Source organism: Homalodisca vitripennis, chromosome 8 (genome assembly GCF_021130785.1).
Source record: "Homalodisca vitripennis isolate AUS2020 chromosome 8, UT_GWSS_2.1, whole genome shotgun sequence".
In the NCBI taxonomy this organism is placed as follows: domain Eukaryota; kingdom Metazoa; phylum Arthropoda; class Insecta; order Hemiptera; family Cicadellidae; genus Homalodisca; species Homalodisca vitripennis.
The window spans coordinates 29,735,954-29,751,372 of NC_060214.1; the positions used below are offsets into that span (position 1 = coordinate 29,735,954).

General features: G+C 34.9%; 1 protein-coding gene across 3 annotated transcripts in view; it reads left to right on the forward strand.

The window, feature by feature from the left end:
* LOC124367467 (telomerase-binding protein EST1A) overlaps positions 1–15,419 on the forward strand; it is a 113,750-nt gene that overhangs the window by 21,456 nt on the left and 76,875 nt on the right. For all 3 annotated transcript variants that reach the window (XM_046824297.1, XM_046824299.1, XM_046824300.1), the window contains 6 exons: positions 4,556–5,320; positions 8,659–8,778; positions 10,028–10,217; positions 11,889–12,103; positions 12,359–12,437; positions 14,793–14,903. In XM_046824297.1, coding sequence (XP_046680253.1) covers positions 4,556–5,320; positions 8,659–8,778; positions 10,028–10,217; positions 11,889–12,103; positions 12,359–12,437; positions 14,793–14,903 — 1,480 coding nt within the window. The remainder of the gene's footprint in view (positions 1–4,555; positions 5,321–8,658; positions 8,779–10,027; positions 10,218–11,888; positions 12,104–12,358; positions 12,438–14,792; positions 14,904–15,419) is intronic.

A 15,419-nucleotide genomic window follows, 5' to 3' on the forward strand; every position in this document is an offset into this window, starting at 1 on the left:
ACACACACAGTAAAACACGGAAGTACAACAAAGCGACGCACTCGACAGACACTTCGGCACGAAAGTACAAGAATGCGGCGCACCAGCTGAACGGGCGGCGAGATTCTGTAGTCATGTTATCTACTAGACCGCTCGACTTTGACCTCTGTCTGAGGATGGGGAGGGGTTTGCGATAAGACAATTCCTGTTTTATATTTATGAAATATACTGTGCTATGACAAACTAAGCCACTATTATAGGCCCTACACTACTGGGAGGAAAAGAAGCCCCTTCTAGTGACTCGGAGTAAAAAAACCAGTTTATACATAGATTTAGTTTTTCCCATCTAACTTTTTTGTTCTTGTAAATAGAAAAAAATGTATAGGAAGTAATTTGTTTAGAATAAAATTGTGTATATTCTGTGAATTTGACATTATTTTGTAGCTCCAGTAGTTTCAAAGTGACGGACAGTAGAACTTAAAAATTATTTTGTCTAAAAAAAAAATCTTTACACATCCACAATGATATTAATCTGAAAATAATGGTAAGGAACCAAATATTATATTTATTCTTATTCTATAGTTCATAAGGAAAACAAAAATATATAATGTTGCTAGGTCACTTAGACAATATTTTCTAAAAATAAGTTTAACGATCACGGCAATTTACCCGAAAATGACCTGCCACTGAGACCACAAATGACTGCCACTTATAGGGTTAAGTTGCCTGAATGTTCTCCTTAGTAGCTCACTTTCCTCATCCCAGAAGTACTGCGGTGTGTTACATTTTTTCTTTGAAGCAGTATAAGGACAGACAATATCTAAAAAGTATTTTAAAATATTGTGGAATCTATTATAGATTGAGTAGTTGAACTGTCCACATTTCTATCCAGTCTTCGTTCCTAAAAAGTTGTAGTGAGCAATTACTAAAAGTAATTTTTTCTTCGGGTTTTAGATGGGGTATGTTTTGGGTATTTATGCCTATTACGTGTGATGTATCGTCTGAAAGGCCTGTTAGAACAATTTTTGTGGTAATTCTTATTTGCTGTACATAGGAGAATTGGAACTGAGCGATGAATTTATAAACTTGCTGAAATCATTAATAGTTAATTTTTATGGTCATTTTCATTATAGTACTCTATGCCAAGGAATGGTAGTAATAAGAATAGTCTTTTGTTAGTTACACAAGTTTAACAAGGAGGAGCATAGGAAAGTAAGGTAACATCACTGTACATGTTTTCAATAAATCATAAGTAACAGATTCTGGAAACTTTTGGACACTACTTCGTATTATGTAATGTCATTATTTCACTTTGAAGACCTATTGGTGTGCGGAGATTAAGATTCAATTTAGGAGTAAGACGATCAATATTTTCACGGATAGTCAGGCAACACTCTTGTGTGTTCTATTCCAAACTTGTCTGGGATTGCTATCAAGTCATTTCTTCCCTTGCCAGAATCAACAATGTGAATGTTTGTTGGGTTCCTGGTCATGAGGGAAAATACACGGGAATGAAAGAGGTGATAACCTAGCCAACCTGGGCTCAGCGTCCAATATGATGGGTTATCAACCGTTATGTGGTATCTCTAGGTGTGAATCCTTTGGGGCTGTCTTGAAATGGGTTCGCGCTGAACATGAGAGAAGGTGGAGGCTGCATCCGGGTATGAGAATGACCAGAATTGTACTACAGTCGCCTTCCTCTAGGGTGGCGTCTGACCTTCTTTCACTAACTGATTGGTGTCTTCTCGGCTTATAGGTCTGATTACAGAACATGGTCACCTGGGGAAGCATCTTCAGGAAGATTCGCTCTGTAGAATGTGTGATGAACAGGAGGAAACTGCTGAACACCTGCTCTTTTGATTGTCCTGCAATAGCAAGGGAGTGGTATGTCATCTTTTGTAGTTTGGACTAGGGTGGTAAATTTCTCGGGAGGACCTGATTTGGCGGTTTCTGGAACTGCTGAAACCGTAGATTGGTAGGCCTCATGTTGTGCTTCCAGGGTGCGCAAAAGGCTTTTGAGGCTTAAGTGCATGGCAATAGGCCGCCCCATAGAAGAAGAAGATTCAATATATAAGTGTGGATCTGGTGCTAACACTGTGGAATGTGTATGGAGTTCACTGGCTATTTATTAATCAGTTGGTTATAGAAGACATCATGATCTTTTTAATAATAATCAAAAGAAAAGATTTCAGTGAACTGTTGAACTGTACAGGGTGTTTCAGAACTCTTCTTAGATATTTTTGGGGGTTCCTATGGTTGTAGTAAACTCATTTTTAGTTAGTTTATTTTTAAACATTTGGCTATATCTAAACCTCAGATTTGAAGTTATATTTAAGGATTCGTGGATCTTATTACTTTCTAATTAATAAAAATAAAAAATTCACTTGTTGAACTTAAAGGAGTTTATTAATTAAAATGAAACTAAAATATAACATTTCTTGATATATATTTTAATAATTAAAAATAACAAAAATAAATAAATAAAAATAAAATACTCTTACACAGTTCTAATAAATTTTTGCTCTCCTCAACTTAATAGAGCATTACTTAAATATACATTTTGGCTTCAGTGTATGTTGATTATTCTTTTTCACAATTTTACTTTCAGAATTTTAATACTTAAGTGTAAATTTCTTGAAAGTACATACAGACAAAACAACAAATTACCACATAACTATGATAATCTTACATGATTTAGAAAACTTTTTATAAATGGAAAAACTTTTAACATTTTAGACTGACGTCAAATAATGGGGCATCTACAAATATTCAAAAGTGAGATGCAATATACAAATCAATAATATCATTCATCACTTACTTACTTGGTTAATTTTAGTGCAGTGAAGATAGGCAGTCCTCAAACGATGAAAGGCACAAGCTCCAATTGACCCAAACTCAGACTGCTGCCCAGATAGAGCAAGTTTTAACATGAAACAATTGCTACAAGAACCTCAACCTAACCCCTGTCCGCCCAAAACCAAGATCATGGCGGCGAACAACTACTAGTAATTTAATTTGTATATTGCCTCTTGAAAGCCTAATTTCCGAAGGTGATTACTGTAAAAACACAAAACAAAACTACACCCTACAAACCTACAATTACGATAACTTTGCTAGCAGTACAAGGTATTCTGTTTATATATGTTTGAATTAAAACATATTTTTCTTTAAACACGCGCACACACACACACACACACACACACACACACATATAATAACCAGATTTCACATGGATGTTAACATTAATGTCTATTTAAAAATTTATAATGAAATTTTACATGATTCCTTATTATTTTATGAAGGTGCCCGTTTAAAATTTTCCAAATAAAGTAACACAAAGCACACAAGCATTACACAAATATTGTATAAGAATAACTTTATTTAGCAAATTAGAAGGTACTTAATTTCAAGATGGAACAACATATTATAATTGGCTGAAGGAACAATAAAGCGGAGCACTGGACACTAACATGATTCAAAGAACTATTGAGAAACATTCCATGATTAAAATTTGAGGAAACAAGTGAATGCAGTGAGCCTGTGATCGTAATAAATTGAATCATAAAACAATACACGAGATACTAAATGCATTTTTTATGGCAGAAAATCGTAGAGAGGACATTGTCTTTTTTTAATGATGAGAGATACAATACTGGTTAGGTGTATAAAAATTATTCCTAGACTGGACCATGAAAATAGGATGACAGAGCAGGAACAGGTATTGGGAAATGTTTTTGTCTGTATCTTTGTGAATATCTGCGCATTATCTTGAAAACTGTTTGGCGTACAGAGGAGATATTTAGCATCAAAATTGATCTACTGAGGAGTAAGGCACAGCCAGAAGTTAGGGCTTTTCTTTTTATTCCTTATACTCAAGGACGTAGCCAGCGAGGAGGGTCCAAGGTGTCCGGACCTCCCCCCAAATGTTCAATTTTTCAAGTACTTCTTCAAGTAAACAATTATTATTATTTAAATAATTTAGTATTACTGACATGTACTGCTGAAACATCGTTCTCAGTAAAGAAACGGGTCAAGAACTTTTTAAGGAACAAAATGGAGCTTTACTCTCTGTCCACTACAGGACAATATGAGTTGTATGGATCCCAAACTTTTTTCCTGGCTATGGTCTTGCTTATACTGGAAGCAATTACAAGTGCCGGAAGTGGATGCTTTTTGACTGAAGTAGATTTTGTAGACGTACTTATGAACATATTAGGTTGATCGATACAAAAAGACAAACTCAGTAACGTAAATACATTAAACTGGAAATGAAACGGCCGGAATAAACATTTTTTCCTGTTGTAGACTTCTAAGTCCTATGTGTATATATATTTTCTTAATAATTTAGCAGAAAATACTGTGCAAAGCCACATGTTATGCTAGTATTATTAATAAGCCTACAAATATGATAATCAAACAAAATTGATAAACCAATAATTTAATCTATTCTCAGTACCTACTTTTGGATGGTTGACTTGTGAATTGTATCTAACATATAAATGAATTGTTGGTATAATTTCTTAACTGAAACTTAATCTGTTCCTTTAAATAAGACACAAGAATTGTTTTGTTATAGGAGTATTAGCAGGGAGCGTTACACAAATGACAGAAGGAGTTCAGTAGACGTGGAAGAGCCGGTATATACCGCATCAAGGAGCAGGAAGAACAGCGGAGATGATAAACACTGGCCTCGGAGCAGGAAGAACAGCGGAGATGACAGACAGTGGCCCCGCAGCAGGAAGAACAGCGGGGACGATAGAAATTGGAGAAGAGATGACCCGAGAGAACACTATGACAACTATCGAAATCCCAAACAAGAACACAAATTCAGCAGCAGAAATAGCAGCTTGGAGAGGTGGACGACGGAAGAGTACCAGCACGTCAATGGAAGTGAACGGAAGTATACAGGGGGTGGTGGAGAGCGTTATCGTAGAAACAGCGTCAAGAGCTACGCTAATCCGACCAATGACAGATATTTTACGCACCCAGGAAGGCGAAGAGGTAGCAGGGACTACAGTGGAGACAGACAAAGGGAGCAAGGGAATCAGGAGGAGAACTGGAGAGAAGAGGCGAGGAGGCTGAACGGTCCAGCACCGGTAGAACAGAGAAAACCGCAGAAGCCGGCAGGTATCTTGGTCCTGCCACCACAGAAGGATGTGCCCAACCCCGGCCCTCACGTCCAGAGGCAGCTGTTTGATCCCAGCAACCCTCAACGCCCTCTGATAATCAACACCCCTGTAGACGGCAGCAGGATGGCCACAGGATATCCCCAACCTCAGTATCTTCAGGGACAACAGGTCATGTCACCAGATGGCCACTTTGTGGTTCCCGTTGCACCCCCGTGAGTTTTTTTGATTTATATTGCTTTATGTAGTAGTATCATTGCTAATTATTTCCAAGAGTAGGGATTTAGTTTATTATTAAGGTTTATTGTTTCAAAATGATAAAAGCAGTTTTTTTTCAACTGAGATAATTGTAGCAGCAGTGGCGGGTAATGGCAGGCAGGGCTGGCAACATTGTAGAGATCGTTAAACAGATTTAGCAAAATTCCTAAATCTGTGCTGCGATCACATAGCGTTTGTGTGTTGGGAGTTGTTGATAATTTTTCTCTATGAAATTTTCACCAAATCTACACTCTAATCACAAGTATTGAGTCGGTTCATCTTTCACCAGTGACATAACATAATATTTTGTACTATAATGTATAGTAGCCAGTGGAAGGATAATTACCGAACCGCAGTCAGAACCTATTTTAATTCTAACAACGATACTAGTAGAGCCTGTCTTTTCTGGTCTGTATTTCGATACGTTTAAAAAAATTCATTGCAATACATTTTATCACTATCTTTTGAACGTTATTTATGTTTGTAACTTTTAGTTATATATATTCCTGAATTTTCTCTTTTGAAATTTGCTACCGTGGGGCTATAGTCCTTAGCCCTTTGAGCCCCGGACCTAAAAATATAGTTTGTGCAAATTTTTACCAAGTCTAGTTTTGCAAGTAACTGTCTAAAACCCCAAGGCCTTTTCAGTGATTTTGTACGATTTCATTTGAAAAATCATACCATCACTAATATACTAGCTAATGACCTAAATAATACATTAAAATGTTTGAAATAAGGTACTTTACAAATAAAAAATTCAATAAGGGCTAAAAAATGTTTGTGTACTTTTATATATGTAAAATAACGCATATGTGCAAACTAAAAAAAAGAAAAAAGTTACATTTAACATTTTTTAGAAATAAAACAAGGAACAATTAACCTGTGGGAAATAATTTTATTTCATTTGTCATGTTATTGCAAAAATGGAAAAAAATTTCAGACAGATTAGTTCAATAATAAATATTTTGTAAAATATTTTTTTAATGACACAAAACCTGTGACGTACTAGGCCTAGGTTGTGTAAAATTATTCTGGACTGATGTAGATCACACCCAGACATGAATCGTTATTTGACATTTCGCTTCTACTGATTACTAGATTAGCGTAGAACAATATTTTGGTAATATAAAACAGGAATTGTTTTATCGCAAACCCCTCCCCATCCTCAGACAGAGGTCAAAGTCGAGCGATCTAGTATATAACGTGATTGCAGAGTCGCGTCGCTTTGTTGTACTTCCGTGTTTTACCTCTACATTTCTCCAAACACAAAAATTCAACAAAAACAACATTACCAAACTAAAACTAAACTCTTTATTGAAAAAACACTCAAAACTTGTTTTTATTCTTGATCACATTCCGCTACCCAAAATGCGAGTGCCTCTGGTCGAAGGTGCTGCCGAAGCCCGCGCTGATGTCAACGAAAGAAAAACATCCCTCGAGATAGTACCTATCAGCAAAATATCAAATTCTAGAGGGGCTGATCAGAAATATAAATTGAATTTTAATGGAAAGGCAATTATGTACCTTGCAAATCATGTGATGCCGCGCAACCTGCCGTAATCGGGATTCTCGAGAAAGATAAGATAACAGCGACAACAATACCGATCACAATACCTGGAAATGCTTGTAAGTTTGTAATTTTGTAATTACAGAGTTTTTTTTTGTTCTATCATGTTTGTTTCTATAAATTTATATTTTTGTGTTCTTCATACTGGTGTGGTCGGTATAATCCCAAAGTACCGGTTTGAGTCACCCATTATTTACAAAATAAAACAATATTTCATACTGAAAGTACCGAAACAATAATATAACTGTCTACTCACACAAACGTAATGAACATCAACACAGTCTACTAAACGTAAACAATGTCACAGCACATGCAGATGTTGTTCTTAGTAACAGCTGATCTTCTTACTCTTTCTTTAGGAGTAGTGTAAATATTATTTAGTAACATTTGACCATGAAATCATATTGTATATGTATGAAAATAAAATTATAAGTTCTAAAACCACTGGTGTCGCTAAAATTAAACACTTAAGAGCCATTTATAATAACTTATATCATGCCGACGACATATCGTCGGCTGGGGTTTCTCACACTATTTTTACCGCCGGAATATCGTCGGCCTGGGGTTTTTAGACAGTGAAATTTACCGACGATATACCGGCGGCTGGGGCTCAAAGGGTTAAAGCCCATATGTAAATCAAGCCCTGCTTATTTTTAAGATTATGTATCTCATGTAGGTAGATATAGATTAGGATTTAACAAATAATAGCTCAGCAATAATAGTTCTTCTAAAATATGGGGTCTGTCAGGGATCTATATTAGGACTTCTGCTATTTTCAATTTATCTGACAAGTTGCCATCATTCATTAAACAGCCTAATAGAATGTCCTTATATACTGATGATAATGAAAACTTTAATATGTCTAATAGTGTATAAATTACTATCGTCTTTTCTTCTATCAACAATATTTTGAATACAATGACTATATTATCTTAATACATTACAACATTCGGCCTTGTTCAACTATAGGCCTAGTAATTAAATGGTTCAGAACTGCTCCTTTTGTGATTTTAAAATATTGACAAATTTCCCTTGTATTCATGAGGATATCCCCTCTAATATGATTCTTCATTTGAGTAATTTAAAAACATAACTTTTCCAAAATAGCAAAATGCATATTTGCTTATCGAGTCTGTGTTTGAGGCAGTTAATCAAGTTTCATTTTAATTGACAATGGAAATTATTACTTATTTATACAGTAGAAAACTAAATTTCCTACATTTACACTGAATAGATAAATTTGAACCCTTCAAACGCTGTTGACGCTTATACGCGATACAATGACTTTTGCTCTTAACGCATTTGATGCGTATACGCGTTTTGGCTGTATTTTATTTTTTTATATCGTCATGTTTAACCGAAGTGCAGTTATGTTGTGTTATTCCATACATGGAATCTTCACAGACTATAAAATGTAGTTTGAATGCTCGGGTCGGTTGTCGTTGGCTGAAGGGCACACACAGAATGGATGACGCGTATATGCACGGCACTACTCGTAGTCTAACCACTGTGCGCTTCACTTATAAACAATGTATTTGATTTTGTACATTAATGTTCTATATAACAAAAATACTTTAGTATGCTTTTTCTAACCTGCTTCTTAAAAAAAAGAAAGTGTTTTCGCAAAAATTAACTTTGGCTTTTTTCAATAAATGAGCGCTAAAGGGAAATTAGCCAATTTTAGCACAGTGTTGTAAGAGTTTATTGTAATAGTATTTTCCTTTGCAGAGTCCACGTGCTACAAAACCCTAACCTGCTGAAAGAAGCAGAGTGTATCGATTATGAACTAACCCACATTCTGACATCCAGTACCTGGTATGAATACCATGAAGAGATCACTAAAAGAAGGTAACGTAAAGCTCAGATTATTTTTTCTCTACCTATTTCTTAAACTTGTAACATTAATATTTTTCTAGTTATTTCCAAAGAAACAGTTTTAATGGTCATGATAAAACCATACCACCAATTATTGGGTGATTAAGGGGTCACGGGGATCTGTCAAGTGACCTTTTATTTGTCAGACCAAAGATTATTGTTTACTCCTTAAAAATAATTGAAACAGATTAACCTGTTATATTACTGTATAAATATAGTTATTTATTTCTTTAAATTTTATGGCCTACATTGGACCCTTTAGTCAATTTATGGATCAAGTCCTTTCTTTCTCTCAGCCAAATTGTTCTTAATTCGTTCTGAGTGTAATTTTCTTTCCTCATTTGGAATGACTGCTTGTTTCTTTTCAACTGTAGTGTAAAACGTCTTTTGTAATGTTTAATTCTTTCATGTCTTCTTTTTGCTCTGTGATTCATATAATTTTGCTCAACTATTTGCTCAATGGTTCTATTATTTTTATGCTAATTCTGTTTTCCTTATGTTCTTTACAAATGTCTAAAAATGAACTGTTTGAAGTATAATTATTGTATATATTTTTTACTTTATTACTTGAATTTTATTGAACACAGGTTACACAGGATAAGAGAGTGCCTTCTAATCCTAAGGTTACATGATAGAATTTTTTATTTCATTTTTATCAAATTTTTACTGTAAAGGAAGATTCCCATTCTTGTATTTTGATATGTATGATCAGAGAAACGTATGCAAGTTATGTAACATATATTGAGAGGATTGTGTCTAAGAACATTTTAAAATACTTAGTTTCTGTAAGATATTTTTGTTATTTAAATTTGCTGTTGGTAGTTATAGCAAGAGTGACTTCAGCTCTTTCATTGAGTATTTTGAGTTGTTTTCATTGAGAAATAATCAAAATCGAATTAAATTGTTAAGCATTTAAAAAAAAATTTAAAGTCTAGTAATTTGTAAACTTTTCGGGTATTACTTATATTTTACTGTATGTTTTATGAATATGGATTATTCCAACCATAGTTGGAATTTTTAGTTTATACGTTACTAATTGGTAATACTAGCAACATTGTGTTTCTCTTTCTAAATGGCAATAATAATTGGAATGGAATCAATGTGAAATCAGAAATAATGTGCCACTATACTGTTTATATATCAAAATGGTTATAGATGAACCCATTCGGGGATTATTTTGTTAGTTATTCGTCAATTACACTGGATTACTTTATTTTTGTAGGGCCAGACTGCAAGAAATCATGTGGCTATTACTGACTACTGACATAAAATTCTGTGAGCAAGAGAACATGGAGCAGTATTTCTGGAAGATCCTGTACTATAACCTGCTGGAGTGGCTGCGGACTCAGATGGCAGCTGTTCACCACAACAAAGACACATTCATGAAACCTCTACTGAACATCATAGATGAGGTAAAGTACATTTACATCTACAAAGTATTGCAAACAGTAACAGAATTTCAAATTCAATAAAGGAAGAGCACTAGCATATATATTAATTCAAATTTATGGTTTGTAGGAATTAGTTATATCTTAATAACAACTAATCCTGATCCACTTGTAAATGTAACAAAAATATAAAGAAGAAACTCCTTTTGTTCATGAAGTGGTATCAGAATGTTCCCGGACTAGGTCTGTTAATTTTTGTTTTCTTTTCTGGGCTATTATTGGCTGTTATCCCCTTCCAAGTTAAGCTCCAATTGAATTGATACACAAACCCCAGGTTTTTTCCACAACTGAAAGTGTCAAAAACAGCTTTTCTAGAAAGCTCTTGAAAAAGTCATGCATATTTTTTTGTACGTCTATGACACTCAAAACCGATCATTCATAAGAATTTTCATTTTTAGGAAGAGAGGAAAGTTACAAGGGGCTAAATCTGAAGAAGAGGCAGGATGTGGGAAGGTAGTCATGTTGTTTTCGGCCAAAAACTGTGTTGTTTCAATGGAAGTTTGAGTTGGAGCGTTGTCGTGATGCAACAGCCAATTTTTGTCTTTCCACAAATCAGGCCTTTTTCGACGCACATTTTCCACTTTAAAATGTTACAATAAAAATCAGAGCTCACTGTAACACCAGGTGGTACGAACTCATGATGGACAATGCCTTTAATGTCAAAAAACATTGTTTTTGTTGCACTTCTCACTTCTGTCTTGGTGATTGTGGAATTTTCCACACTGATGACTGCTGTTTTGTTTCTCGATCATAACCATAAAACCAACTTTAATCACAGTTTATGATCCTGCATATGAATGTGGGGTCACTCTCAGATGTCTCTTTGAGTCCACTGCACACATCAACACATCGCTGTTTCTGATCGACAGTCAAAAGCTGAGACACAAATTTTGCGGCAACTCTATACATGCCTAAATTTTCAGTTAAAATTTCTTGACAGCTTCCATAGTTAATACTGACATTACTACATAAGTTATTTACTGTCTCACAACGGTCTTCATGAATGAGGTGCCGAATTTTTCCAACAATTTCATCTGTTTTGCTCGTGGAAGGCCATCCTGAATGATGTTTAATGTCATCAATATTTACAAATCAAGCTCTTTAACAAACATCCCTGATGTTTCAGGGAAAGTGTTAGATTTGCAAACTTTTGCAACCTCTCTAGCCTTTTACTCAGTGAATGAATTTCTGAGCTCAGAGGTAGATTAAAATGACTAATAAGTGTACATTGTATTTTATACTTCATTGTAATGTGTTTTAATACTTATTGTTTTATGCCTGACATTGTCCATTCTGTGAAGAAGATGACAATAGAATTGATTCTGATGATTATCTTCAATTGAAGTTCTATACCAGCCTTGAAACGAGCGTACCACTCATAAACCTGTGTTTTGCTCAGTGAATATTCTCAACAGCTTCTTGAAACATTGCAAAAGTTTCCGTTGGTGATTTCTTAAGTTAAAGCAAAACTTGATGCTAGCTCAGTTAGATTGTTAAACAGCTTCCTGGACATACTTCAAATGATAGAACATCTGTTTGGGAGACTGGCAAGGTCATTACTATTTCTATGACAAAGTAATTTGGTTGAGTCATGTTTTCCGCATGCTGAAAACTCGTGTTGTGTCTCTGCTGCAGGGAATGAAATTCTTCGAGAATACGTTGCGGGTGCTCGAGGAGACGTACAAGTTCCGACTGGAGGAGCGTTTAGCACATGGTCACAGTTCGACTAAGAACAACCCTCATCTTACAATGGCGCTGATGTCGGCGCATAAGATACTGCTCTTCCTGGGAGACCTTGCCCGGTACCGAGAACAGCTCCAGGACTCTGTCAACTACGCTACAGCCAGACAGTGAGTAAACTCTCTAGTGTGTGACAACGTTAAACAATTCACTGGATCTTGTGCTAGATCTGGATTTGAATGTGGTTCCAGCAAAACCGGATATTAACCACGATCTGATGTATTATGACTTTTGACTCTCATTTGTTTTTAATTTGAATTCTATATTAAATACTGTAAAACCTAAAAATTCCAATATTCACTTTGAAACACAGATGTTTCGAGTCAGAGTACATAAATCATTATTATTTATCAATTTTATTTCAGGTGGTATATCAAAGCTCACCAGTTACACCCGAAAAACGGACGACCTTTTCATCAGTTGGCAATATTGGCTGTTTATGCTGTAAGTATCGGATACAGTTTTTGGTCCCTTTGATAGACATGTGTACAGGGTGTTCAGAGTTTACCCCCCTGTACTAGTGTTTTAATGAATGTAAACAGAACAAAATAAATTTGGGGAATATACAGAATCTTGTCTTGTTTTCAAAATGTTGGAGAGTTGTCCTTTGAACATAAAATGTATTAAGACTTTTCTAGTGTGTCTGTGTTAAGTTAATGACTTGCCCTTTCTTACCAACTCTTGAACTGATGATTGTTCATTTCAGAGGTAATATCTTGAACTGTCTATGGTGTCCTATTAAGAGGATATTGTTCTGGTTCTGTATGTTATTTTAAATTCATGTATCTATTAGTGGATTAAATGCTCTTAATGCACACTTAACACTATACAAAGAGGGGAACCCAAAACATACCTGAACTATGTTTTAAAAGCTCGTACAATCTTAGACTGAAATGCAGTCTTCTTAAAACTTCCAAATAAAGAGCCTGATTATATCTACCACTATGCTATTACTTTACTGCATACTAATGTTATATATATATATACAGGGGTGCTGAAAAGTCCCGGGACGGTCTAATAACTTTTGAACTAATTACAATATAAGAACCAAAATTTACATCAAGCTTTTGCTCATATAAAACTATTATTTTATGTATTTCACCATGATATCCTGCTTATGGGGGACGTCCCGCTAGGGGTTGGTGAAAATTCTTAAATAGAAGCATAGGTCGAGTCGTACATCAAATTAAAGCTCTTTTAATTAGAAACATTTTGGCGAAAATCTGACGTAAAACAGTTGACGCATTACAAAATGGCGGACACTCAAAGATTATAAAATACAGAATTTTTCAAATGCAAACATTCTGGTTGTTAGAGAAAACTGAGACACTTAATCTTTTATTTTACTTCGTTTACTTCAAATCACTTACCAAAACAGTTATAACAAATGTTCAAAGTGTTTGCCTTCAGTTTGCTGACAATATCCCAATCGATTGTAGAACGCTGATATCGCATTGTTTAAAGCTTGGACAGGAACACCCTGAGCTTCTCTTACAATACGGTTTCTCAACTCATCCAAATTTTGAGGTTTTGTTTTAAACACTTTTTCTTTGAGGTAGCCCCAAAAGAAGTAGTCTAAAGGGGACAAATCTGGAGAACGGGCAGGCCATTCTATTGTTCCCATTCTACCAATCCACTTATGTGGAAAGACATTGTCTAAAAAAATGTCTTACATGTACGCCATAATGTGGAGGGGCTCCATCTTGCTGAAACCAGATATTTTCATTAAACAGATGCCTTACCTCATCACATGATCTAATACGGTCACCATACCCGCGCATCATTAATAAAGTTATTCTTTCTCTCTCGGAAAGCGCCATAGCAAAATAAACTAGCACTACTGAAACTACTTGCAAAATTAGGGCTTGAAGACTTCTAAGTGACTGAGTTGATAAAACAACTGTATCTGTCAGCTGGCAATTTCATTGTTGTCTTTTTGGTCTTGTTTGCTCCAGCTGATTACCTTCCAGATAAGGAAGGTAATAACCTTACCTGCTGATAAGGAATTTCCAGATAAACAATGCGATATCAGCGTTGTACAATCGATTGGGATATTGTCAGCAAACTGAAGGCATTTGTTATAACTGTTTTGGTAAGTGATTTGAAGTAAAAGAAGAAAAATAAAAGATTAAGTGTCTCAGTTTTCTCTAACAACCAGAATGTTTGCATTTGAATAATTCTGTATTTTATAATCTTTGAGTGTTCGCCATTTTGTAATGCGTCAACTGTTTTACGTCAGATTTTCGCCACAATGTTTCTAATTAAAAGAGCTTTAATTTGATGTACGACTCGACCTATGCTTCTATTTAAGAATTTTCACCAACCCCTAGCGGGACGTCCCCCATAAGCAGGATATCATGGTGAAATACATAAAATAATAGTTTTATATGAGCAAAAGCTTGATGTAAATTTTGGTTCTTATATTGTAATTAGTTCAAAAGTTATTAGACCGTCCCGGGACTTTTCAGCACCCCTGTATATATATTTTGTAAATGGATACAAACAAAAGGTAGATGCTAGTTACCTAATCTTTCCATCACATTTATCTTCTTCTCAATGATTTTGAGGATTTCGACAAATTAAATATTATTTACGTCTTTTGTTACTATTGGGTTTGGACAAACTGCGCTTTTTGTACAAGCAAAAAAAGACATGATGTTTCTAGTTGAGTTAATTTACCTGATGTTTAAGGAAGGCCTCTGTGATGAGAACGAATGTGTCTGAAAATATTGTATCGTATGCAAAATATCTGAATAAAAATGTAGAATCAAATTAATTGAAACACTTATTTCTTGGCAGAGACGTAAACTGGAGGCGCTGTACTACTATATGAGGAGCATGACGGCTGTGCTGCCGGTCGTATCTTCCAAGGAGTGCGTTCTTACACTGTTGGATGAAAACCGCAAAAAGGTAATTACAACTTTGCTAGTCTTTTGTTATCTAGTTTGGCTTTATAAACAGGAATTTTAATTTAATTTATTACAGGCAAATACAGTTAAAAATAATATACCTAAAGATTTAATTTATACTGTTATTAAACTTGGATATTTTCCAAGTTTTGGTTCTTTATTGAAAGTAGGATTCCAGCTAAGGGCACTTATTGGATTAAAACATTAGTTCTTTGAAGTCTCATAAAAAGTGTGTCTGTTGTCCACAAGTTGTATTTATGTTAGTTTATTTTGTAGTTTTTTTTTTATTTAAGAGAGTTAAATATTGAAATTACAAAAACTAGTAACAAAATTTTTTTGGCGTATTATGGAGAAACAGAGTAGCGTTCCTGGAAAATACTGAGGTTGATCCATAGGGTATAGTTGAATTTAAAGGGTTAATATTAACAGAATGGTATTCCTGAAAATGAGAATGTAGTTGATTTTTCATGTCATTATAGACTCTAACATGTTTTTCTAATGAACTGTGAAATGCAAC